The sequence below is a fragment of the Acanthaster planci genome, linkage group LG05 (assembly GCF_054643075.1).
Source record: "Acanthaster planci isolate LZ-2023a linkage group LG05, COTS_SCS, whole genome shotgun sequence".
Classification (NCBI taxonomy): domain Eukaryota; kingdom Metazoa; phylum Echinodermata; class Asteroidea; order Valvatida; family Acanthasteridae; genus Acanthaster; species Acanthaster planci.
In genome coordinates this window covers 11,433,015-11,460,907 of record NC_141781.1, presented here as the reverse complement: position 1 = coordinate 11,460,907, position 27,893 = coordinate 11,433,015, and the positions used below count along the sequence as shown (strand labels likewise).

The window sequence follows — 27,893 nt, the reverse complement described above, 5'->3', positions numbered from 1 at the left end:
CCAACTCCAACTGTTTTAAAAGTGGTGAAAACGAATTCTTATTGCGTTTAGAGTTTAATAAATCATATATTCATTACCAAATCATGTCTGTATTGTGTCTGTATTTTTTGTAATTTTGCCGAAACTTTTGAACGTTGTCTTTGAGTTTTATGAAAAAGTTCCACAATCTGACCGCTGGTGGCGCTGTTGAGAAACGAAATTTTTATGATGTAATACCGGAGAAAACATTTGAACTGGTATCCGTGCCACGACCTGTTGCGCTACGAACGTACATAGGCCTATATACTGTACATGAAAATAGAGCTACACGTGCGTGCACCGCGTGTCAGGGATCGATCTGTGTGCAGGTTCTACTGTGCTGCATTATCTCTTTTCGGTCGAGAGTTTGTGCTCCTTTCTTCATGACTTACAATAATGTCCAAGTCGTGCGTCTTGGTGGATGTACTAGAAATTCTGTGAAAGAACCGGGATTGAAATTCTTCGAGTTTCCGAAGAATGAGAGCATTCTTCATGTTCGTGCTGTCGTCCGCAGCTATGCGCGCTATGGATGCTTATAGCGCGTGCACTGTAGTATTTCCTCTCCACGGTAATACATCACAGAAATCAACATTCATTAGATGCTCATGAGTCGTGACGACACGTCCATTTTTACAACTGCAGACTGGGCTCCCAGGAAAAATAGGTAAAAAACTGTGTTTTATTTACACAAAAACGTGTGTTGCAAGGGAGATATTAGACTTGGTTCTTCTTAATAGGATTCAATATGAGAAAAATCAACATCGTTGGAGTTGGTCTTTAACCAAACTTTGCATGTTTTCATTTAATCTACCATCTCTCAAAATTTGGATGGTGAAATTCGGCCTCCTCCTTGTAGTTGGAGCATGAAGGAGACATTGAAATGTCTCCCTAATGACCAATGTCTCCCAGGGGTTGAACAATTTACCACAAAGTGTCTCCCAAATGACCTATTTGTGATAATTATTGGATGCCGAACCCTGTCGAGTGAGTTATCTTTCAAGTTAAGCGTATGTTAACGCCTGATGTTGGCAACGGGCGTAGAACTGCAAATATGCTGGGGACAATTTCTGTGCTAAGGACGAGAACGCTCTACAGGGAGTGTGACATATGATAAAATCATTTTTGGGTGATCTATGGCCCCATCTGCCTGGTCAAAACGACGGAAGCATGAACGTCGAATCTTTTCCCGATATCTATGAGGCTTGATCCTTGATCCCTTCAATCGCAAGGCATACCTTTCCCAGAAAGGAGGCCATCTAACACCAGCAGGTGATGAATGAGGATTTTATTGTGTTTTCCTACAAATTTTTCTTTTGCCCAAGCTTCAGCGACGTTGGTTATGCCGACAACTCTCGTTGATGGCGCTGTTTAATCATAGAGTTTATCAGTTACAGAATCTACGGTGCTGGGTCATAGTCAAACACCGAACACATTGTGTGTTTCATTCATACGAAACGCGTCTAACAAAAGAAGCACGGTGCAATAACAATGGACTTTCATTGTTTGTGCACTGTGTTTCTTTTGTTAGATGTTCGTAGTGTACCATGTGAGGTGACGCATGACATGTCCTCACCCGTTCTGTCGAGGTTTTTCAGTCTGTTTGATGTAAGGCCCATAATTAGGCTACACTTGAAGCAGAAGATATAAAGGTTGTCTGAAGTTTTACTTAAGTGCAGTGCGCTATACGAATCAGCTAATGATTTGACAGGTGAAGGTTTTATATAGGACTCTTAGGTGTAAGAGGTACATTTTTACATGATAGGTTTAAGGTAATTGTTTTCATAACCGTTTTGCAGGATTTTAGTCTAAAAACAGGTGCATTAATTACCTAATGTCGTGGTAAAAACGGTAAAGTTTCTACTTAAAATGGACGGGACTAACTTTGTTGGAGTACTTCTGTACCATGCCAGAGTTTTAGACATTTCTCCGGTAAAATTATTATTCAAACAAAAACGAAATAAAAGCAGTATGAGAAGAAAAGGTCAGACAAAAGTAAGTTTGACGTGGGATGGGCAATGAAGGAAATCACCATTAGGCCTAGTAATGTGACTAAAGGTATATGTGTGCTATATAGATGTAGAATGGGAAGCACCGCGGGCCACAAAACTTTCGACTCACTCCTAATGAACGGACTATGAGCATTTTTTTCTGTTACGTCTTTGTAGGTAATGGAAATATTTTGTAAGATCACAAAAATAAGCAGATAATTTATAGACCTTTACCATGACGCTGCCATGTTTGTCGTGTTCCTTGTGGACCCATTGGCAGTAGTACTACAACTTCACATACTGATAAAAGAAAACAGACTTCGTTCCAGCGTCAGTTTGGTTACTTTGCATGATAGAAAGTAAGATGGCTGCCCCGTGATAGAGGTCTATAGAACATTCAGAAGAAACAACTGGGACAAAAAGGGGGAGCACGGTAAAATCATGCATTTTTGTTCACTTGTTTTCTGGTTTTTTTTTCTTTGCCCGGCTCTGATTTTTACAGAATGCGTAACGTACTGCAATGCAAAACATAATTCCGCATGTTATTTCTAATTAATCTGGCATGACATGATGGACGATTCTCAGTCCCTCCCGCCCTTGTGGCTAGCATTCTCCCCTCTGATATAGTCTGAATCCACTGGAAACAAAAATATTCTGTTGAAAGTGTTTTTCAAAAGAGGCAACCAACCCAAACGTCTGCTTTGCCAGTGATTGTTATTTTGTGATTGTGTGCGAAACGCTCAGCAGGGTCATCCACACTGGCTTTAATTAAGTACATGCTAGAGTGTGACAAATGGCAGGGCGAAGGCCACAGACTTGCGCACACTGCTGCACGTTAACAACACGTTGCAAAATTACAACAGACGCAGCGGCCCCACACATCTCCTGAAATTGTTAGGCATTTGGTGTCAGTCCATCAGATTTTGTCTAATCTCTCGGTACCCTGGCGCTACCCCTTGATGTTGCAACTTGGTTAGAGTATGTGCTACACAGACTGTGAGTTAATACTTTTACAAATGGCTATTTTATCATCCATTTAACGTTGCTATCTCTAACATTTCATCAGTTATAGACTAATCCGATTCGACGCCTTAACTGTGGTGACGCAGTACTCACACGCACATTTTTCACCTTGAGGCGAGCGTGCATTTGGCAAATCACGATATGTATAAATTCTGCTGCTATTTTCGCTGTTCATAGAAAATAGTTTCACATTAAATATTAGAAGAAAGGTCATGATGCTCGTTTGATAACGTCAGTAGAGCCTGTGTTTCAACGATGGAGCTTCCTGCATTTATTTTTTTCATGCCAAATTGTAAACGGTCGCCCGACCGGGGCAGTCCTGGTTGAAAACAGTTGATGCAGTCAGTGTTTTCGTGCTCATATTCTTTCTCCTTAATCCATCGATATTCCTGTCATTTCTTGATTACTTGTCGTTTCCCTCAGTGGCCCATATATCCCTTTCATATCCCTTTGCACTGGCAGCCTTTACTCACTCCCCAATAAAATAGCACAGTATTTCGTCACTTTAGTCTTGAAGCCTGTTAAATCGTTGAATATTACGACAAGTGCGATCAAATTTAAATTTTAAAAAAGGGATTGCTTATAAGCCGTCGGTTCTGTTTTCATCAATCGAAATTGAATTTAAATAGTTATAAAAATGTAAATTTTACCTCAGATTACATCTGCCGATTCACTGCAGTGCGAAGTGCATTGACTTTAAATTGATTGCTTTAACGTTAGTTTGCATTAGTTTGTATTACGTCGAATAGCCAATTTACCAAAGTAATTGTAAAGGGCAAATCTATCCACGCACGATTCCACCTGCCTTTAATCTAATTGCTTGCAATTCCTATCTAAAGGCCATTCATCAACTCCACAAACCTCTGAAAATGTAGAAAGGTTAAACCAACGAGTTACTTAACGGCTGTAGACGATTTTCAAATGACTTGTGGGGTGGGCCACCCCCTTCCTTCCCTGCGCTTTTATGTGGCGTGAACAGGATATAGAAGTCACACTTGCGTTTTTCTGACAACACCTTCAGCAGAGGTTGAATATCTTAAGAGGAGGTTGTACGTTCCCCATCGTGACACACTTTGGAGGATTCAGGGTCAAAACTCCCCGTAAAAATGAGTTTGGACAGGTGCGGATCCAGTGGTTGAGGTCAACCCCCCCCCGTTCTGACACAAGAAATAAATGTAATAACAAAGATGACTTTAAGTATAAAGACGTATTATTTGGACATCAGTAACAATGTAATACATCACTATATTACTATAGGCCTGTGTATTCACTAAGTGGGCCTATCCATATTTTACATATTGTATGTGAACCATTAAAAAATCTGAGGGGTCTGACATTTTCGGAAAAATTCCTGCCCCCCCCCATGGGCGCACCGGAACTAGTCTTGCAGGGGTGCTACTCTGACCACCCATTGATAACCTCTAGGGTCGACCTGTCTTTAAACCTCAATTTCCTAAGGTCAGGCTATTTATAACACCATTCTCGAGGGATTTTTTCACATCACGTGGACAAACATTAACTCGCATCTTTGAAATTATTGGTTTTTAACGAACGGGTCATTAATTATATCGGCATTTGAACGGCTGAGCTGAAAAAGCTCGGATAATAAAGGTAGAGCGCTGTTACGTAACATATCTGGCAGACACCACGCATGATTTGTTGGAGGATAGTATGAGAATGTTCTGTTTGATCTGCAGATATCTTTTTCTGTCATTATTTTGTATAATAGCTTCAGCATATTCAACAACAAGCTAGTAGGCCTACACATCACAACTGACCGAGTGTTACCGCTGTATTTAGGTGCTTGAATTTTCAGTACAGTTCAGCCCACCCAAGTTTATTTATACAGATATGTTTAGCCGTGTTTTCTGCACTTAATAATTGCTCGACCATTTCTAGAGTAAATATCGATGAGAACAACCACCAGGAATAACCGAGAGTGGGGGATATACAGCAAATCAAGATGTCGGGAAGCGCATCAAGCCACTGCAACCGGCTCGTAGTAAGAAACGACCTGATTCGCAGCATGCTTGCTGAGACAGCGGGAACATTCACACTAGTCGTAAGTGCATTCATTTAAATATTTCGTTTGGCTAAATAATATTCATATCGAAACAATCTCTTACAGCCCAAAAGGGGTTATGAATTTTTTTATTTATTCATTCATTTTTTTTTGCCTTGTTTCTTTTCACAAGTGTAGCAATGTATGCTAATGGCTGGATAAACGTCCCGATAAGTGTGCATGCTCTAAAAACTGGAAAAGCGACGATCATTTTCTTGCATGTGTTCACTTTCGGGAGGAGAAGGGGTCAGAGGAAAAGGGCGTTTTGTACTTTCGTGAAATGATGGAAAAGGGACCACCGAAAAGTTGAAGTGATCAGTCATTAAAGCATACCTTTCTCTGTGGTATAAACAAATAAACATTACATACTCGGAGAAGAATACAGGAGTACTTGCAACAAATCTGAGTGCTCTGACCCCGACTTATGGCATATTAGTGTTCTTCACAGAGGAACGGGTGGATGTGGCTATCATATCATTTCAATAGAAATAAGGGGCATGATTCGAACAAGATCCTCACACAAAAATATTCTAAATGTACTTAAAGAAAATGTTTAAGTGAACTTTTGAACCTACGGTAATATTGAAATATCGCAAATTGGCATGATGTAGACGTTGACTTGTCTTCTTGAGTTGGTTTTATAATATCATCTGTATCACAGATGACGCGGTGTTAAAAAAATTACATTACCGGTATTAAAAGTGAGGGCTACATTGGTCAAGCACACGGTTAAGCAACATCGTCGTCGGTCTTTATGTAGCCTTTGTAAATGCAGTCCTGAATTGGATTCTTTTTATTTATATGAAACAGTTATTTGTGGATGGTGGATTAGCCCAGGGCGTTGTGAGCGGCTGGACATCCGGGACACCTGTCTCGACTGCGTTTACCACAGGACTGGGTGTTTCGTTCGGGATCTATACCGGCCTCGGAGTGTCAGGTGCGTGTTGTTACCTTGTTGAGGCATGGCTGGAAAAATGAAATTTATTTAGCGGGCATATAGGCCTACCCATAATAACACACATACTCATACTTAGTTCCTCATGCCGTGGGACTCAATTAACGAGGTTGAAAAGCTTGATGGTGATACTGTACATCCCAGTGTAGACCAAACTGGTAGAATGAGGTTTTTTGCCAACTTTAGAAAAAAATTGAATGCTTTTTGCCTTCGCATGTAATAAAATAATTATAATCTGTGGTAAGAGCCTATAACACTTCACTAGACTTCTATGCATAGGAAAAAGTGAATAGATCAGTTATACCAGGATTGGATACAGCAATTTTCCGGGGGGGGGATTAGGCCAGAGATTATTTTTAAGGTTTCATTTTTGCGAACAACCGGAAATGATGATTAAGCATTACATGACATACATTGTTTACAATGGTATTGTTGTACTTACCTATGGACACTTCAGTTATTTAAAAAAAATTATTTTCCCCTTTTTTACCATTTTGGTTTTTGTCTCAGAGCGGGGGCGGGGTTCGCCCCCCCCGGATCCGCACCTGCAGTATTATAACACATTTGTTATAGATCAAATTAGAAACGGTGTTAATTATTGAATATGGACCACGGAGCAAGGTTCACCAATGGCATTATTCTGGTTAATGCTAGACCTTGACCATTTTTACCAGTTTTAATTACTGACACCTGTTTTCTTTAGTGTTGATACTCAATTCTGCATCATAAAGGCGAGGTAGTTACCTTCAAGGTTTAATAGATATTCTTGCTTTATTAACCCAGTCCAGGTGAGGCAGGGGGCCTGTGCATCTTAATACATGTAAAGTTTATGTAGTGTTTCTTGATATTAATCCTTGGTATAAAAGTTGTGGTGTAAACTTTGAGTGAATTCTCAGTGTTAATGTGGAACTCTTCGTCATTTCACTGGATTTTTTTTAGGAGGTCACGTGAATCCATCCGTCACCATTGGATTAGCGTCAGTGGGGAAGTTTGACTGGCGAAGGGTGCCGCTGTGGATTACCGCACAGCTAATTGGAGCCCTCGCCGCAGCAGTTGTAGTATTTGGAATATATTACCGTAAGGTTAAATTCCTTTCAAATAGAAATTCTATGCTCATGTAAGTGAATATCGTTAAATGCCTCGAAGATTGTCTTTATTAAAAATGATATTTGTCAAGATAATACCCTTTTTAAATTAGTAATCAAAAGCAAAGTATTGTAGCCCCCTTGTCTATAGAGGCATGATCCCCAGCAGTATGGTGTTTCAGATTTTATGGCTTCCAACTAGCGCCTCCTTAGCATAGATATTGACAAATGGGAGGAGCCTTTACTATATAATAGGGGCTGGATAGCTCAGTTGGTAGAGCGCCGGTACATGTTCCAGAGGTTGCCGGTAAATTTACGCTTCTGTCAATGTCTTTGCTCATCTTTATAAATAGGACCCTATCTTCTGAGTTCAGAAAAGAGCACTGTGTCTTCATTGCTCTGCGATGCTAACGTGTATCTTCAGTTTTCTCATTAATTTAGATGACCCAAAACTGTTTCAGCCATTGTCTCCATTACATATAATTGATCTATAAAGCCAACTTTGGCCAACTGACACAATTGTTCATCTAAACATTAATTTTGTTCCTCGAAAATGGCAAATCTGCTGTATTCTTTCATTTGTTTAGCTGGCATCAACAACTTGGATGGTGGGAATCGGACAGTATTCGGCCCTACGGGTACAGGAGTAATTTTTTGCTCATATCCACAACCGTACTTCGGAATCTGGGTTGGACTGGCAGAACAGGTGAGTAACTGTAGGTCAGTATAGACGAGTGTGTTGCACGATTGGGCTTCAACTATAAACGGGTCATTCTCCGGATTCTGTGGAAGGAGTTCCGCAACATTTTACAGTTCTGTCATATTTTCGGGATCGATGTCCCACTTTCACTTTCTTTGAAAAACGGATTTCGAATAGGGCGTGGTGCTCAGGGTCATTTTTGAAAATGGCGTTGCTGGGACGCGCGCAGCCGTTAGCCGGTCGAGTGTAATCGTCATTTGGTGGCATCTTGCTCCATACTCTCGTCAGCAGCTTGCATGAGTCGTCTCATCACTTACTGCCTACCTGTGGAACGTCGTGTTGCGCATAGTGAAGAACGCATATCTTCAACTGCACCATCTCGATCTGTCTGTTGAAAAGTGTATGCACACCTCCCACCCAATCCAACGACCCACCGCTGCTAATAAGCAAGGCCAGTACAGCAAAATGCCATCCTACGAAGTATGCCGGTAATACATTACACCAATTACCTACAAGATTCCATAACAGCTTTAGCATCATTACAATAGGGTCACGAACACAAAAGAAGAGAAAAAAGGTAGTCGTGAGCTGAGCGTGGAGTTATGGATAAATCTTGCGTATTAGTATGGTACATTATAACACGATATAAATTGCTTCCACATGCGTTTCGAATGTTTACATTTTGCTATTAAAGCCTCGTTTGTTGATGACAGTGGAAGATGGATCGGTACACGTTCCTCGTCAGACATGTGGCGACCTTGTGAAATGATGCCACATGAACATGTTTCATTAGTATTCAGTCAAATATGCCTTGCCATACGACTCAGGGACGTAATCACTGCATGGGAATGGTGAAATGTATGCCAAAAGTAGACCCTCGCGGGTTTTTCTCTTCTGAAGACAGTCACCATATTTGTGCTTTTCCAAGGTGAAGAAATTGAATGTTCATGCAATTTTTTTCTGTTAATTAATCACGAGTTTGATTCCAAGAGATCCTCGTTTACCTATAGATAATCAGCGCGGGACTTCTGTTGCACTGCACATTGGTATTTTTCGACGAGAAAAACAGCAAGCCGACCCAAGGTTTGGAAGCGTTCTTCTGTGGACTGGCTGTGACCCTCATTATCCTTGCGTGGGGCCACAACGCTGGCGCGCCAATGAACCCGGCCAGGGACTTGACTGGAAGGCTCCTGTCATGGATGGTCGGGTATGGAAACGAAGTATGGATGTAAGTCTGCTTTCACGTACCTTCTAACTACAGTTGTAACCCGAACAAAACCTAAAACCAAATTCAAAAAGGGCACAAACAAATTTGAAATGTATCCCAGCCCTAAACTGAAACATGTCCAATATCCACTCACACCTGCAAGCCACACTAATCACGGACCAAAAATAACGACAGGTCTGTTAAGTGGCTTCCTTGTTCCGTGTCCAAAGGCCGGTCCGTGTACTTCAAGCAGATGCGACAGCAAAGCAAAATCTGACTTCACAAAACGTTTGCAGCAAGATAGGCTTGAGTTGAACATGCAAATTGCTGCGGTGTGACGTCAAGCACGAGTAAAACTATTGAGCATTATTCCTGAAATCAATACCAATACGACTTCTGCCAACGATGTCTAATTGTAAACCAGCTTTCTTGTTTTACATTTCTGATCCCGCATTTGCGGCATGCTTCCAGGCCTCGCGAAGCGCCTTGGTGGTTGGTGGCTACTATCGTGCCGCTGGTAGGAGGAATATGCGGCGCAAACTTCTACGTCTTCTTTGTTGAGATGCACCATCCAGAAACTATGGCCGAGGACTACCAAAGGGTTCAAGATGCCCCAGCAGAAGAACTCGGTAATTAAGTGCAGATGCATTTCTTCATTTTAATGAAAACTAACATTTATGTCACGTTTTGTCCCATCTTCAATTCTTTAAACTAGATTTTTAAAGAAATCAATCAAGTAATCGATCAAATCTTTGGATGTGGACATAATGTGATGATGTAAATTGAACGCGGACTCAATTTGTTTAAGAAATACCAGTACTTATATATGTATTCCTTATCATCTGCAGAAATGCAACAAAATCCGTTCCCACTGAAGCCGAGCGATTAATGGCAGGTGGTTGCCATGACCTGTGGCATTTCTCGAGACAAGGGTGCGCAGTGTGTCAGTATTTTCCACAGGCAACAGATCATGTTCCGGAGGAAATGGGATCCGCCGTGAAAAAGGACCAGTAAAATAACACACCCATTCCAAACACATAACTTTGAAAGCTTTCTCCAGAAACTCGGCATTGGCGCTCCATTCAAAAGTATAAAGTCCGTTCTGGACCAGACTTTGTCTTCGAGTACGTCATGCTTACTGCTTCACAAAACACTCGAGCAACTGTTGAAGAAATCACAATGGTACTATGGTACATGGTTCCATTCTTAATGAAGATATCTCTCGGGCAAGTTTATTTCAAATATTTCTTCAACCTAAACCTCAACTTCCTATTCCTCAAGTGTCGGTGTTTGAACAAACTACAGTGAACTAAATCCTGCGGGTGACGAAAAAATGCTTTGAGGAAAAGCGTATGCCGCCCTCTCGTGATATGCCGGGTCGTTCATCACTCGCCTCGCCAACCATGAGCAATTATGTACGGCCGAGTCCGAATTACTTGGCTCAAGTTGGCTGAAGCTTGAAATTACGCACGAGTTTATGGTTTTGGCTGCAGCCACTCCTCATAGAGCCTAGTGTAATTTAAGCTACGGTGAATTAATTTGGACACGACCTAAATCTCGACGTCTTTGCCGCTTCGGCTTCGTCTTGAACTCCGGCTTCGGCTTGAGCTCCGTAAATGGTTACACACTGGAACCAAATAAAAAACACCGACAACTCTGACTGCCCAGCAAAGACATGAATCTTTTTGTACCAGGAAAAAAAACTTGCACTGAGCTTGTTGCTCTCAAGTCAGAGGCCCAAATTCATGAAAATGTGATCTAACATTTAGTGAAAATGGCGAGTCGATTTTTAAGAAAGCGAGTTTTAAGATTTTAATTCAGTGCATCGAAACGAACCACTAACGTAAATGTTTTGTTAATTTTTATTATATTATTAATATATTAATATTATTAGATATCTTATTATTTTTGTATGAAAGTGAAGCGTACAGTTGACCATAGCATGTACAATTAGTGTTTTGCTTGTACTTTATCCTCGCGTTTACAGTTCAAGACGAAGATTCAGACTAAAGTTTCCCTTGGCAGGAAAAGACCAATATCACTCCTTCGTTGCAACAGAAAAAAGCACAACAATACTCTAAAATAATTACAAAGCCTATTCTGGTGAATTCTAATTGAGGTTGGAACTTTTTGCATGAGTTATCCCTGCAAAGCCGTGTGTTCTCTTGGCTGACAGTAACTTCACTTAAAGCACTGCAGTTTTGTATACCCGTCTCAAGATACAGTATTTCGGTTCAGTTTTTATATTTTCTAAGTATACTTTTTATATGACTGAGTGACATCGATCGCTTAAGGGATTTCGTATCATTCATTTCAAGATTGGATCCATCGGGACCAATTTTGGAGTGTCGGAGTGTCATTTTTTTGGGTGGGGGCGGAGCGATTAGATATTGAGGACTTCTTTATGGGACCACTCAAGCACTTGGCTAAAATTTTAGGCCTTTCACGTGCTTTCTAAAGGGAAGACGGAAAAGAATTTTAAATACCCCTATTTTGGGGTGCACTAAAGTCCGTTTGTTCCCGCCCCACCCCAGATTCACAGCAGTGTCATAAGCATCCGAACGGCCACATCCACTGATCGCATTACACGCACATTATGAAGTCAGAATTTGAATCTTATCACAGAATGCGTTATCCCAGGGGATGGGGGCGGGGGTCCGTGGGCTGTAGTATCACATCCCGTCCATTTTTCGTATCGAACAAATGAGGCAATGAAAAGCGAAATGGGAGAAGTGAAAGTAGAGAATGCAGGAGCCTAAATTTACCTGCAAATTTCACGTCAAATTCCTAGAAAACTGTCGACAAAGAGTGGCCATGGATGTACATATGCACGCATAACCAATAGCAGCCCGCTACTGTGTAGTAAAGGTTGGTGCAGTCCCCGTTTGGAAATGTTCAGCTTTCATGTTATGTCGCTCACAGGCTGTCCGGTTCGTAAGTGTGACGTTACTTCAGTTTAAACCACGCCCACTGCACATGCACTGCACATAGAGTTACAGGCATTGATCGCCGTTTACATGGAACCGGAAGTTAACGTGCAACTCCAGCGATCGTCCAATGGGAGCCTGCAAATCGTGGTGCATCCAACTTTCTGACGAAATCACTTGCGAACCGGATAGAGGGATCCCAATACGACGCGTTTAGCATCGATCTGCGCACTTCCGCGTTTGAAAACGAGGGTGTATGCGTCAGCTTCACACACACACACATTGACAGCGGCACGGCGAGATATACACGTTGCATATGCACTGTCTCAGCCACAAAGTGACGCCGTACCTGCTGCTCACGATAGTCGTATTACGATCATACGATTGAAAGGAAGGAGTCAAGACACAATACATAAAGATGTGTTAAATTCAGACTTTTCAGGCTGCACATTTTGGTGGAAGAGTTTGTCAAGATGACTCGATATGCGGCTTGAGAGTTGATGTGATCCTGGCCCATTAACTTGTCGATATCATGTGTATAACGTCCCCGGCCCGAGGAAACGTTGAAAACCTCAACTTTGACTTTTATCATACCAGTTGCCAACCCTTTTTGTTGAAAAGCCTAGAATTCATGGTACATGCGACTGAACCTTTGTGAACAATTTCGTCGTCATGAAATTTCTTCCGAAACTGGAAAGCGGCTCGCAGATAGTCACACGCATTGCACACAGTACACCGTTCGACAAAAAAATTGGAAGATCTAAATGAGCGAAATTCACGGTAGTATCCTGATAAATTCAACGACAAACAACCGATTCTGGCTGCATTAATTCTGAGCTATGTGTATGCAGCCAGAACATAAAATTCGTACTTCAAAAGAAAAAATAACGGCAATTTACCTCGAACTAACGTACCTGTATATGTGATGGTTGTATAGGTGTCTGTATAATGCATGTACAGTGTCGAGTCTGCGGGTGTGCGCGACGAAGTTCAGCAGAGAGAGCCTCGGTTTCGATGCGGATATGCGCAGGCAGCGCTACCGTGAAACCCCTCCCTGGAATGCTTTCATTCCACCTGTCAGAGTGCCCCTTAATAGGATACTGCCACATTGCCTCCACTGCCTGATAACGTCACTTACACCCCGCAGAGAGACGAGGACAATTAATAATTATGTCATTCCACCCGTCAACGCTCCGCAGATTTTGTTATAAATCACTGTTAATCCCCACCGAACAATTTGGCTCCCCTAAAATTGCTCCTGTCACTCCTCAGCCTCGCAAGAAATTAATGCATGGCATCAATCAGGCTTATTGGGCGAACTGTTGACCTCATTTTATTCAACTTAGCTTTGGCCTGACCTCTGAGCTCTCACATCAGGCATAATTCCTCAACCCTCCATTGTCACCAGTGTGATGAAATGATTTTTTGGGGGTTGGTTTAAGGTGAACTTCATATTTAAAAAACACATCTTCGACAGTTATTTGATTCATAAGTTCTAAAGTCTGGATCGGGTAAAAAAGTATGAGTCTCTTCACAGGGTATTTGAAATTGACATACGATGCGTGTGCGTGCTACCATAGCAGTAAAATCGGTGATTCTGTTTGCACATGAGTATTAGATTTTGCTTTCTCAGTTCTCAAGCCACTACTAAAGGAATTTTCCTTAAAGCACACAAAACTTGGATCCTTGTATTGTATCATGAACTGATCTGAAATAGATGAGTAGGGCGTCGGTTTCATCGTACTCGGTCACTCATTTAGAGATCCGATGTCACGTGCATTGCTTTGAAACGACGTCCTTTTTTATCCGTACATGTATTTGCTGCGGTTGCAAGAGAAAGAGTGCTGATTTCACTTAAAAAGTAGGGCCCATTATAGCAATAAGTGTCCAGAAACGCGTCCCGCAGGAAAGCCGGTAGAATTTTATTTTCACGTACATTAAGACTGAGAAAATTATTAACCAACAAAGTGTTGGTTAATTTGACCAAACCTGCATTTATAAAGACTGCCTGAAAATATTCGTGAATGACCACATCGACTCGTAAAAACCTTCAGGGGAAAAGAACAAGTATGCCAAACAGTCACCCCACACACATATTACACCTATATACAATGTATATTCGTGATTGAAATAAATTTAAAGATGTCGTTTCACGTATCCATTATTTTATTTGCTTATTATGCGATTAAAGTATAATGAAAATACCAGAACAGTCATTTTGGGGTGGACTTGTGCCGGTCTCTTGCCTCGTCCAAACATCCGAGCCCGACTCCGTCCAAAAGTGGGCTTGAGGCCGGTTAAGTCCTCTGCAACACTAGAGACGATGTTTGCAACACTGTAAAACCTCTCTTCGTAGGCACATGGAGGAAGGACACAGGAGTTACAACTCTGGCACATCAAAGTGCTCGATGTCATCGCTGCTTGGTCAGACGAACAATAGTAAACATTCCAAAAAATGCCTGATTATTGCCCGCAGCTTTGCCAGACAAGTGGGGCCAGTAAGCAATTGTAGCAATTAATGTTTGTGGTGTTTTCTTTGCCATCAACCACAACTTCGGTGACCAGGAAATAGAAAGAAAATATGTAACATTAGATTTTGATGTACTTTTCCATTATCCATACAATGTTTGTAATTTTATTTTGTTAGTCCAAAACGTCAGTTTTCAAAGTCTTTGTACAACTTTGGCTAAGACTGGCCAACAACATGTTGACCACCACAGGACAGTTCACGAAAAATAAAATGTGCTGTTTCATCACAAGGGGTGACCATGAGATCTCATAAAATACCTTTTTGTGTAAATTGTGTAATAAAAATCATTCAAATAAAATACAAAAAAACCTTAGGAATTTTTTCCCCCAAAATAAGTTCAGAAGAAAGCGTTAGATGGGCAATAGCTGCACATGAACACTGCGCAAGAATTAAATTTGACGTTGTTCTCAGATCATACCAAGCACCAGCGATTGCATGAATATTCAACTTCTTATACCGACGTACACGACGTTTTAAGGATCCAGACTACCAGCGAAAAATTGCGGCGATGATCGTGGAGTACAAAGGGGGCCTACGGTTGTGAAACAGGTGGTATATGCGTAGCAAGCATTCACTGCGCTCTGGCTATGGACGTGCTGGACATGCCAGAAAGCGGTGATTGGCTTCATGTTATAGCCCGGGCAGTTCAACTCCTTCTGTGTCCTTCCCCCATGGGAGGCATTGCACGCCACAAGTTTTTTTCCCTGCAATTTCGAATCCATTGTTGTGAACCACAGGCTACCCCTTCACGAGCAATTTTCGCACACACATTCAGTACCGACTTCAGTCCACGTGTCAGCACTATTATGTTACTGCTTAATACCCGTAGTTGCAGAACAATGCCACGTAGGTTTCAGTTTTTCATGTGCCACCAAGGAGAGAAGGTTTGCGCGTTTACCATGTTAAATCAACCTCTTTTGTACAAATAGTGCCAGTTGTGAGAAAAACTGTTGAGTGTGAACTCAAAGTTTGTAAGCCGTCAACTCTAAAAATAGTTGTTTTTATAGAGTAAATGCTTCCCCCTTGAAAAGCGAAATGTGTCAAACTGTCAAGGTCTTCTGTGGTCATCTAAACTCTTAATCTCTAGCCATGCAAAATACACAATGGAAGAACATTTCATATGACAGAAGTTTTCACAGTGGATTCATCTGCTCGTTGTGGGAGGAGCGAGTTTGTGCGATGAAGACTAACCCATCAGGATATAAATACGTACGCAGCATCTGTGTTTTAAACCTCAAAGATAACTTTGGCCGCGTGACAAAAAACTACGGACCAGGACCGAGGAGAACGTCAATACAACCGAGTATATGCGCGGCTGATGAGGAGAAAGGGGTGTGCTTGCCCTGGAAAATCATGGGAAAATAAAGAAAAGGATAAAAGAGGCAAGACAATGAAAGAAAAGAAAAGGGCAAGAGAAAAGGGAATGGAAATCGTCAATTTCCCAACAAAATACCTCAGAATCAGCCCCCCCCCCGTCGAATGTTTTCACTTGTAAGTTCAGTCTGCTACTATTGCCTCCCCCGCCCTCGGCCAATATGCCCCTCCCTCCTGGCGACACCCCTCAGGCAGTGGCTTATCAACGTGATCACACTCGTTCAGTCTTCCCCCAAATATGAAGCCAAATCACCAGTCCCTCTTAGTTGGTCCTTAAGCCTAAGGTTCACATTTCCGGTAATTCGCGGAATTCTGTTAAAACCTAACCGGCGCTGTATACTTCTCACAAGCTGAATGCTGAATTCATCTCATGCATACAGTAACAACAATCGGGGCTTTTAAACAACCACGTTATTTCCCTTTTAACTTCATACATATACAGCTGAAAGGGGAATGTACCGTAAGTTTTTAAAGCACTGATTGCCACGATTTTCACCCCAAAAGCCTGTATAGCCAAATCCCAGCCATTTTGCTTCCATCAGAAGGCAAATTTGAAAAACGACTGTTCGGGGAACCATGCAGTCTAGGTGACAAAAACACAGCATGTAAACACTACGTAGGCCCTACAGTATGGTTCAGCATTGACATTGGATGACAGTCTTAAGTGGTATTATTTCAACTGCATGTTTGCAAGGTTTTACTTTTCGACTGTAAGGTACTAATTGTTATTGTAATCTGTATTATATGTTCCCAGTCTTGCTTGGAACAAAACGTGCTCGGTAGTCGATAGTGATGTCTGTGTGTTAGGTGCACAGCGCATGCGTGGTTTTCATGTTCCTCCGCGAATCAAAGCAACGATCATATTAAAAGACCATTCAACTAGAAGCTGCGATAATTCACAGCCGCACTAAAGCACAGTTTTGTGCTTGGCCTGTCGAGCTTGTAAGTCAAGTGTGCTCTGCAGGATCTGTGAACAGTACTAACAACAACACTTATGTGTGAGGTCGTTTGACTGTCCATGGGTAGAGAACAGTGTTCCTGATTGAAAGGTGGTGAGTTGTAATTGGAAATGATTCCGCCACACGGAGACTGTTTTTTTTTTCAGTTTTGCACGCGAACCTAGCTGTGTTAATACATGTATAGGTTTTCCCGGCCAATTTCGGAAAATGCGCTGTTTAATTTGTAAAATAGAAATTCACTTTCGCGTGGATTTTGAAAATGCCTTAAAACCTTGTTTCCTTTTTTGCAATACGAGCATTCGACTTCGTTTTGCATCCTTCAAATAAATGTGAATTACGTTTCATTAAAGAGGTTATAAATAAGTGATTGGGATTTCGATTTGACCTATTCGTTGCCAATAGTAACCAATGTGCAATTATATTCACCGAAAATCTGTCTTTTACCGTAAACCTTCGGTATTGAGTATTCATTTTCATTTGCTGTAATTCAAATTCACAAGTTCACTTTGATTAGAAATATACAGGGTTACAGTAATCATGACACCATAATGAATGTTATGTTACTCGTGAAGGATTATAGTGTGTTTTTTTATCAAACTGTACACCAAATAAAGTCTATAATTTTTCTGCATCTTCCGGTTCAGCCATTGCAAGAAGGCCATGATATGTGAGCTTTTATGTGATTGTGGCAGAAACGTGGCACGAGAAGGAAAGGTTACCTCGAGTCAGCGTCGGTGTATGTGTAGGATTCGTACAAAAGTCGGTATGTTTCCAAAGACAACGTGAATGGTTGTGCATCAGTCATGAATATTCAAACATTTAACCAGTACACAGTTAGTACACAAACAATTTCAATTCTTGACCAGGTATACCTCGAATACCACTTCGCGTCAAATGAAAATCGTGCTTTTGAAAGACTGCCAGATTCGCGAGATTTCATCCCTTATAGTTGGTATAATATTATGTGTCGTACTGTAGTGTACAGCTGTGTTAGTTATGTGGTTGTCTTTGATCGTCACAGCTATTGTACCATTATTTACGGTGATCTCTTGCCATGGTATTACACCTATGTTTGTCATAAAGAATAAACAGTGGTTTCTGGAGTTGGACATCATTTATGTTGAGTGTGTTCCCTAAGTGCTCTTCCTGTTTAATTTGGGGACGGAATCTCTGTCCTCCCACGTCCAACTGACGTGGAGCTGGTCCCGCTACATCATGAAACCTTTTCCTACAACTTGCGACAGATGTTGGAGTAAACAAATTTGAAAAATAGAAACCCTTTCTTTGTAAATTTCAGTACAGGCCTGATAATAAGAGTTCTACCCTTTTTATAGACTGATGAAGACGTGACGATTGTCGCAGGCAGAAACTGTAGGCTCTGTTGACGATGGGTTTGCCTCTGGTTCCGAAGAGGGCGCGGAACTGCATCGCGGTTAAGAATGAGATCGTACGGGGAATGCTTGCAGAAATGGCTGGGATATTCGTACTCGTAGTAAGTACGGTTATTGAAGTAAATCTTTCGACTCTCTACACCATAAATATCATAAGATTACATGTATAAGTTATTCTTCAGATATCTATGCTGTATACAGATATTTGCGATGCGCTGTGTTGAGATTGTTATTCCTACACTGTAGTCGCAAAAACACATGCGCACACACATGCGGTTTTTTCTTTCAATGTTTTCTAGGGGGCAGCGACCCCTCCCCCCACAATGCCCATGGACATACATGTAATAGTGAAGAGGCCCTATTCTAATTCAGAAATCAACTTGATTGGTTCCGCAGCTCTTTGTTGACGGGGGTCTCGCCGCGGGTATCGTTAGTGGATGGATTTCAGGGACACCGGTGTCTACTGCCGTCACGTCCGGAATGGGCGTTGCATTCGGGATATACACCGGCGTGGCTGTATCAGGTATGTGCTCAAAGAAGAAAATGTAAGGTTAAACAGAGAAAATCACTACGCAGGCTTTAAGTAATGGATTTATAAATACGAAGGATGTACTTGTCAGTTGTATTCTGAATTAAATGTTGGTATTTTTTACATTGTTGATAATCTTCTCACAAAACACCTTAAAGGCTTTCGGTACCAACAACTAGTGTACTTTACCGTAACAACAAGTGTTAATGTTTAACGCCTTTTGAACGCCTTCCCGGTAACACTTCATGGATGTGTTGTTGTGTTACCGTAATAATCTAAAGCTAATCACGTTGTGGTGTTCATTTTTTATGTGTTTGGGTGTTAATAACAAGATACAAAAATACTTTTGTAGGATGATATTGGTAACCCTTTCTGAACACACACTTGTTTCACATACAAAGTGTGCTCATTCCTATCTTCTCCGGCGGTTAAGGTAACTTGGGAAAATGTTCCTTTTTCTCCCACTAGGGGAGCTCCTTCGAGCTGGATTTTTGATGATGATTGCCTGTATTGTTTCTCTTCATTTTGGCACAAACAACCCTGACCCCAAAATGCCTCTGAAGTCTTTTTTCGGAGAGGCGAAAACATTGTGTGGACGTGTGCGATTCCACACAACGCCATCACACCTTACATTATGGGACTTCCTTTGTGCAGAGGTCCACACTATGTAAGCCACACACGCACACCGAAACACGTTTATTTCCAAAAATGTTCAATTTCAAACGATTACATTTTGCAATTTTAGCAAAGACGCGTTTATGATTTGGGTTAGTTTGTACAGTGTGCTTTTGCCGCCTTTGTAACCGCAGGGGCACGGGCATGCGTACATCACGTTCACGTTGTGGTGAATTTTTCACTCATTTTTGTTTACTTCAAAATCGAGTCCCAGTGAAAGAATGTGTCTTAATCCCCTTGGCGTGCAGGTGGTCACGTGAATCCCTCGATTACAGTCGGCTTAGCGTCCGTCGGCAAGTTTCCATGGCGACGGGTACCACTCTGGATCCTTGCTCAACTCGTTGGCGCCTTGTGCGGTGCTTCGGTTGTCTTTGCAATATACTATCGTGAGTATGAACTTCTTTTTATAAAGGCACGAAACTGGAATTCCATGTATCAAATTTAAAAAGTAAGGGGAAGCATTGTAAGACGGAAACTCTCTTTTTGTTCTGAAACTGAAGCTGCGATAGATAGAACGTAGGTGGTAGTGGAAAATGTTCAGTAACACTGGCACTCGCCTTTTTCTATTTTTAAATCTGCGTCCTTCACGTACAAAAAAACAGTGATCCGAATCGTGATACCGGTAAATCAAGCAAGCATATGATGCAAGATATGGGGCGGAGAGAACCCCCCCCCACCGCCTTTGTGTTGGTTATTGTTTGATCGGAATCTCAGGAATTCTTTACAGACTTCTAGGGAGATGTGAACAATAGTCTAGAGTGTGTATAGGGATTGGATATGTGGGGGGGGTACCCATCGGCCCTCATGTCGTGCACGGTATCCAAGCAAGTGTCAACCGCCCAGTTTTAAGTGTTTTCACCATCTCATGCGAGTTCTATTGTCCAATGGTTTCTGGGTATTTATGGAGCGCCTGATCTTTTTGTGCGTTAGTGACTTAAAGATACAAATGTATTCATTTTGGGAAGTCGTATGATTTATGATTCCTATTGTTTGCGTAGTTTTGGAAAATTTTGCGGCTCGTAACCCTCTCGACAGCAAAACGTATTCCATTATCGACGATTCATCGTTTTGCCCGAAGCTTTGTGCTTTATTTTAAATCCCTTCGAAGAGCTAGGTTTACTGAACGACAAAACGATTTCTCATGCGTGTATACCTCAACCATTTCTTGTTTACATAGCCAGTTTTTGCCTGGATCAGTTAGATGTTAACAGTCACACAGACAAACCGGAACCAGTTGGTACCGGTATCAGTAAGGGTCACCAGCGTACGGCTTTTGACGAGGTAAATGGATGCCCTTGACGTTATCCACAGGAGGAGTATCTTCTATAGTATCCAAATAATTGGATAAAATGTCACAATCCACAAAGCTTTCTTTGATCTCAACCTTATCATCTGTTGTCACTGTACGGATTCCTCGTACTGCTTTGTTCCATCCTCTCCTAATAATATTTACCACCATTTTTCTTCAAGGCGAAGTGCTGGCAGTGCACTATCATAGTCTCGCAACTTACCGTTCCCAGTAGCTGCGACTGACCCACAGTTGTGTGAATTGTAGTTAAACGATTCGGTACCTGAAAGGAGCCTTTTCACCCATTCTTGAAATATGTGCAGTGTATTCAATTCGGCTTAAAACTGTCAACTTTATCTAGGCAGTAGCAAGTGGTTGATATATTGTTAAACTCAGAAGCTGTTGTCAGCAGCACCACTGGGCAAGCCATGAAATGCTTTTGGCAAAGCGTATTCGTCACAAGTGAGCTGCCAAGAGAAACCAACGAAAAGTGTTGTTGCATTATTTTCATTTCCAAAGACCCTCACTGTTGCATCGTCACTCTTTATGTCATATTTCTGTCTCGTGGGGGTTTTACCACTGTTGAGGTCTTTCACAGAAAGAGAATGTTCTAATTATGAATAAAGCAAGTAACTAAGTGATAGCACGTTCTTTTCACGAAGCTTCCTTTGAGCTGAACCCTATGACCAGTTGTTACTGTTTGGGATCTTAAATTTGTTCTTTCTCTTTCTCAAATCGTATGAAATCTGCTATTTTCAAGATAGGCCTATTACGCTGGCAGTGCGGTATACGGGCGCGCAATTCACGAGCTCTCCCATTACCTTCGAGTGCCCTACATTCACACAGGCCGAGTTCGGGTGGCTTGTTCCCGTATGTTCACGAACAGCTTGATTTGTTGTTCGTGGGTCGGCCAGTCGAACGCCGGGAACAAACAACCGGTTATCACAAGCAACATACAACATGGCGGCGTCCATGGACGTTATTCGAGAGTTAAGGTTTGGATGGGCTGAATTCTGAAAATAATTAATGTTAATTTTGCAAAACTTCCCATTGTCTACATGGTCTTTGGCTTTGGAAGCCATCTCTCTACTTTTTGCAGCTGTTCAAAAATCAAAATCTCACGAGTTTTTCCGTGTGTTCCTGTAAAACCCTGACGATATTTGGTGTGTGATCCTGTTCCGAAAACAGTGTTCTTGAGTCGTGTTCCCGCCGTTCGAGCGCGAGAACAAGAACCCTGTGTCAAGAACAGGCCGCCCGAACTCGACCACAGTGTCCACTGAATACCTCTTCCAGATTCGAATGGAGCCTATTCACCAATTTTTGAAATATTCGCACAGCCTCTTCAATTCGGCTTAAAGTGTCAAAAGTGACAAATAGTTCGTTTGTCATTGAACTCAGCAGCAGTTGTTGACAGATTAGAGCCGTTAAGCAAGCAATATATCAAGTATACTTTTGGTAAATCCGAGTTGTCACAAGACGGGTGACCAAGTCTGTATAAGTTTTATTTCCAAAACCTTAACTTTTGCCAAAGAACTCTTCGTCAAATAAAGCAATAATTACAAGAACATTTCTGACGTTTGCATTTAGGCCACGTATTAAATTAACTGCTTCATTCCCGACACGTGTCATGCACGTGTTGTTTTTAAAATTTGGGGAAATGCTCATTGCAGCTTTTTCGGGAAAATAAGTAAAATTGAAAAGGGAAATTCATGCAACTTTAGTGGATAATACTGGTATTGTTTGTGTGTGTTGTAATCAGTATTTTGTTCTTAAACAGGCATAATTATTTTGGTTGAGGTGAGTCCATGTACATTGATGACAAATTTTAATGAAATTAAATAGGCCTAGTCTTAATACTAAATTATAAAATAGTCTTCATTAAAGCACTTTGGGTACGTGTGTTGTCTCTCTCGGAAAACAAACACGCTTTGCCTCCCTGTGTTCGCAGAGGGCATCAATGCGCTGGATGGGGGTAACAGGACTGTCTTCGGTGACACGGGCACCGGTGGAATCTTCTGTACTTACCCGCAGGAGTACTTTGGGATGGGTCCTGGCTTTGTGGAGCAGGTGAGTCTTGGGTCTGCATGAAAGATCAATGAGTGTCAAGGGAGCGGCACCAAGACACAGACATCCATACCCCTTGCTCTAACGGGTTAAGCGACCTTCCATGCTCCTTCGCTTTGCCTGTGAAAAAGTTTGAGTCTATTGAATGAAAACTGAATTTGACAACACAGAAAACAAGGAATTGATTTTGGGTTTTATTACACAGCATGGGATAGGGGGTTTCACAATGTGGCTGAGTGCTTCAACCTTCTGCTTACAAATAGCTTGACAAATTAGCAACGTTGAATGCATTACCAATGAGTAAATTATACAAATTTCATGTAAAAATATTTATGTACAAAGTGATCTTTCGAGCAGGTAAGGTCAAATAATTATAACCAATATAAAATTCCAGCAATTTTGTATCAGCTAAGATTGAACTATACGGGTAGGAAACAATGCGTATGCAGTATGAGTGACTTGATATTTCTGTATAGAACACAACAGAGCACTGTTCTTTTAATAATTACTACGCTCACGATTAATTCTAATGCCACTAACTTTAAGTCGACAAAACATTACAAAACTTCATTAATACAATTTCAAAATTTGTCTTACTAGCTATATTTTGCTTGTTTCGTAAATTAATCAAAACCACTGCTGTGTGAACTGCCAGATACGAAAACCACAAAAAAACACTCAATGGAAAAGTGGAAACAGTATACCTATGTATAGTTATACATAGTATAACTATGCAAGTCAACGCTTTCAGGCTAGCGGTAGCAAGGGCCGCATTTTGACGAATTTTTTTTGTGAGAAATAAGGATGCTCTAAGAAGTAGAGACTGTGTATATATGCAGTATTAATGCAAAACTCATAGTCTTCCATTATGGTTCTTCAGGGTGTCTTCCTGGAATCCTTCTTTCATGACAAATGAAACGAAACTCTGGTGCATAGTTTGAGCAGGCGAAACAAAAGCTTTTCTTCCATTATAGCCCTTCGGGGTGTCTTCCTGGGATACTTAAATCCTGACAAATAAAAGCAAAACCCTGGTGCATTGCTAAAGCAAGCGAAACAAAAAATATTCACCGTCAGGGCCCATCTGGCCCATTGGGGCGTCTTCCCGGAAGCCTTCATTCAAGACAAATAAAATGAAAAGTGCGGTGCATTGTCAAAGCAAGCGAAACAAAAATCTCTTCCATCATGGCCATTCTGGCCCTTTGGGGTATCTCTTTAAGGAATCTTTCATTCATGAAAAAAGGAACAAAACTCAGGCGCAGAGGCACCAAGAGCTTTCCTGGAACCCTTCATTCGTCACAAAAGAACAAAAATCAGGTTAGGACAAACAAGCGTCATCCCAAAATCCTATATTCATGACAAACATACTAAACTCAGGTGCATTATCAGCACAGTTCCTGCAGAATGCATTAGTCATCATAAAGGAAAGAAACTCAGGTGCATTTCTTCCCGGAATCCTTTACTATGAAATGAAGCAAAAACAAAACTTGGGTACATTCTTAACAAGTGTCTCTCCGGAATCCTACCTTCGTGAACAAAATAAATAAAACGCAGGTACTTTATTAACACAGCCCCTCCCGGAATCCTTCAAACATAAAAACGCTCTTCATTACGTGAAGAGTAAGCAATTAAATGACTGAATTGACGTATAGCGGTTGCTTCTTGATTGCTCATAATGGATGAGGAATATGACAGCTTGCAAGGTAGAACAGAAAGCAGCAAAGATGCAAGCTGCCTTGAGATATGAGGGTCAGCATCGAAATGATGGTTGGGAAGACTTAGTAGAAGGTGTGGGATCCACATGCATGGCATTATTACCATGAAGGGGGGAGGCGCGCGAAAAACTTTGCACAAAGAACAATTTTAAAGGATCCATGAAATGATTTTTTAAGCACTTTTTGCATATCTCTGTACTCTTCTTCAATGTATAAGGACTGTTTGACATCCTTTTTTGAGTTGCACGAACAGAAAAGTGCAAGGTTTGGCTTAGCGACCACCATCTCTAAAGTGGGCCGGTTCCTTTGTGCCCTTATCCGTTAAAACAGTGTATTGGTGCAAGACGTTGCTTATTTAACCATGGAGGAAAGACTTCCTCCATGCTTAATCGTCAAAGAAGTAGCCACACGCAAGCTGAGCTTGTCTGTCGGTGGGCTTTGTCTCATCACTAGTGAGAGAAACGTGATCCGATTCTCGCCTTCTACAGATCATTAACACGGGCCTCCTCCTGCACTGCACCTTAATGTTTTTCGACGAGAAGAACGGCAAACCGACCAAAGGGATGGAGCCGTTCTTCGTGGGTCTGTCAGTGGCTATGATTATCCTAGCGTGGGGCCACAACGCAGGCTCACCCATGAACCCAGCCAGGGACTTCGCTGGCAGGTTTCTTACATGGATAGCTGGCTACGGATCTGAAGTCTGGGTGTAAGCAAACAATCCAGTCTTTTTAGCCTGTGTAGTTCTGGCATTTGGAATGCTCAAACAGGTAGTCTTGGTTCCATTAAGATCTCTTTTGTTGAATTTCCCTCCCTCGTGGAAAAAAATATCGTTTGTTTTCGTACTACCGAACACGTTCATCGTACTGTAAATTTTCCCTGATGATGATCAAGTATTTTGTGCTATAAGTGTTTATGTATAGGCCTACGCACAGCAACAAAATAACGTCTTGTGTCCAAGACCCAGCAAAAGCACCCCCTCATCAGTTGAAAAGAGTCATTTTGATCGGGAATATTCATTTTGTTGGTAGCAACGGCCGTAATGTGTGCATTTTTGTAGTCGTTTGTGAACCAGCAAAGTTCTGTTCCGACCAAAGAAACTTCTGCTGCTATGAAAATCGTGCCCTCTCTCGGTCCAGCTCGAGGATCAAACCGCAGCCAGCCTGAGTAGCATATATCGAATATGGGTATGGCCCCAACCACTTGCCTCCGTAGGTCCACGTACCTTTTATTCTCGGCCTAGCCGGCCCCACACGTAGGTCCGTAGTGGCTCTCCTTTACAGTCTGTGTGGCTAATCAGTCGCCACACAGCCCGACGCACGAAGCACTGCCTTCCTTTTTCAAAATGGCACCGCCCATGGTCGGAATATAAATATGTCAGGCCGGGTTTTTCAAGGAGCCACACATCGGAAAATATACGGTTTTGGAAAGCTTTAGGGTGCTAATATAAAAGTCCAAACTCTGAGAAATACATCGGTGCAAGTAAATTGTCGAGTCATTCTCATTTCGGAAGAGAATTATTAGGATTCAAAGTTTGTGACAATCCTGCAGTTTGGATTTCAGGCATTAAAGACATGCCTTGAAGTAGGGCTGTGGTGGCTCTCTTTTACAATCTGTCTCTTATCAGTCGCCACCACAGCCCTACGTGTGGGGCTATTCTCGGCCGTGTTTGGCAAATTTTGTTCGCGGCTCGCCTGCTTGATTGAAACACCTAGGCCTACCCAGTATCAAAGTAGCTTCTAGCTCGCGGAGGGTACCTTCGGTATGAACACGCCTGACCGCCACACTCCATAATTCTTGAACAGACCTCGGGGAGTCCACTGGTGGTGGATTCCCACGTTCGTCCCGCCCCTTGGGGGAATCGTCGGGGCCAATTTCTACTACCTGTTCGTCGAGCTGCACCACCCGAGCGATAGCGAGGTGGTAGCTGATCACGGGAACTCGGAGCTCAGACAGATCCAGAATGAGGACGTGAAGCTGGTCGGTAAGTCATCATGTAAGTCGTGTAAAGTTAACGTCACGTGTACAGGGATATGATGCTCTCAGTCACCACTCGCATCAGATCAAATTGTCAGACATACCCAGTTAAGACATTTCTTCGCATGAAAACCTGTACGTCTGCGTTCGAAACCATAGTGACTGATGACCTAACGGGCTGGTCTCGTGAGAGACAGCTTTGGACATCTTTGGATTAATAGTAAATAACCAAAGGAAAGGATCAACGGGAAAAATGCTGGTGAGGAAATGTAACAAATGTCTGGGGTTCAAGTCACAAATATGGTTCTATAAGTGACAAGTCTCGTTCAGCAGACGTTTTGACGGGCTGCTAATCTTCTATTTGGAAATGGAGATCCATCTCGCTGTTCATCTGTGTCTCCGAAAGTGCGCGCTCTATTGGACAACCTCTGTCTTAATTGAAACCCTATTACTGTACAGCTTGGTCAATTTGACATATACTTTCATAAATTTATCAAAAAGAGACAAATAGTTTTGACGAACTGTGGGGCTGTTACAGTCACGTAGGGGATTATTCACACTTCCAAAATTGTAGTTGTTTATCAACAGCGTCTCTTCCATGTAATAGACTACAGGGTGAATACCATGCAAGTTAGGTTTTACACACTATAGATAGAGGTATTAATAGTTTTTTTTCCGTTTCTTTTTTTCAGATATCAAAGTTGCGGCTGAACCCATTTCTGAGTGACACTTTATGACAGAATGGTGAAAGCTGGTGAGCAAACTTGATGATAACACTGTTGGTGTCACTTAAGTTCTTGGCATCCGTACAGAACAACCATTTGAAAAAAACATGTAGCCCCTCACCTGAGGTTTAATTGTACGTGTATTGATAAGAGTCACATAGAAGTTTGTTGGAATGGTATCTTTAATTCATATCTACATGTATTTGTTTACGTAAGTTTAAAATCATTTCTAATCGTTTTAGTTACAATGCTTTGGAGTCGCTCAACCTATCCTATTGTAATGGCTCTATTGCATATATATTTATATAGATCTATATATATTCCCAGTATTTGTTTAACTGTGTTATGCCTTATCTTATAGGCTAGTTTTAGCAGTTTTGCAGCTATCTGTTCTTTGTGTATGTTGTATGTTTTGCAGCTGAATATCAGTCAAGCAATTTGCAGATGTTCGGAATGCTTACAAACCAGTCATAAAAATGCCATTTAGACAATAATGATCATTTTTACAGAAGATCAAGATACTGTTGGATTGCATCATGGCTGTAACTTGATCAAAATATACTTCGGTCGTTTTTGAAATACAATAAACATTCAAGAATTGCAGTGACCGTATGTGTAAGTTGACAAATCATGGATCATTATGATGGTATATTTTGATTGACTTTCGTTTTATACATTAATGTAAATAACTCAATAAGCAGAGTGAA

At 41.6% G+C, this 27,893-nt stretch overlaps 2 protein-coding genes across 7 annotated transcripts in view; both read left to right on the top strand.

Annotated features, from left to right (window-relative positions):
* The window catches only part of LOC147799075 (aquaporin-9-like), a 27,399-nt gene extending 9,098 nt beyond the window's left edge, over window positions 1-18,301 (top strand). Inside the window, exons 2-9 of one of the 5 annotated variants that reach the window (XR_015425212.1) lie at window positions 4,929-5,091; window positions 5,902-6,028; window positions 6,986-7,123; window positions 7,719-7,837; window positions 8,842-9,059; window positions 9,510-9,667; window positions 17,473-17,591; window positions 18,163-18,183. Coding sequence is in view for 4 of the 5 variants with exons in the window: in XM_087136744.1 (XP_086992870.1) it covers window positions 4,993-5,091; window positions 5,902-6,028; window positions 6,986-7,123; window positions 7,719-7,837; window positions 8,842-9,059; window positions 9,510-9,667; window positions 9,887-9,927 (900 nt within the window). In the remaining variant the exon portion in view is untranslated. Of the gene's footprint in view, window positions 1-285; window positions 683-1,561; window positions 3,003-4,928; window positions 5,092-5,901; window positions 6,029-6,985; window positions 7,124-7,718; window positions 7,838-8,841; window positions 9,060-9,509; window positions 9,668-9,886; window positions 10,027-17,472; window positions 17,592-18,162 lie in introns of those variants that run through there. The other 4 variants (XM_087136747.1, XM_087136745.1, XM_087136748.1 and 1 more) reach the window with 4 other exon arrangements.
* On the top strand, window positions 18,183-27,893 carry LOC110981886 (aquaporin-10-like). Of its 2 annotated transcripts, none has more exons than XM_022239935.2 (7): window positions 18,183-18,320; window positions 18,616-18,742; window positions 19,672-19,809; window positions 22,660-22,778; window positions 24,976-25,193; window positions 26,290-26,468; window positions 27,154-27,893. In XM_022239935.2, the coding sequence occupies exons 1-7, from the start codon at window positions 18,216-18,218 to the stop codon at window positions 27,186-27,188; spliced, it is 921 nt and encodes a 306-aa protein (XP_022095627.2). In that variant the 5' UTR covers window positions 18,183-18,215; the 3' UTR covers window positions 27,189-27,893. The 2 variants fall into 2 exon arrangements, with proteins under 2 accessions (XP_022095627.2, XP_086992869.1); XM_087136743.1 differs by having other exon boundaries at window positions 26,290-26,480.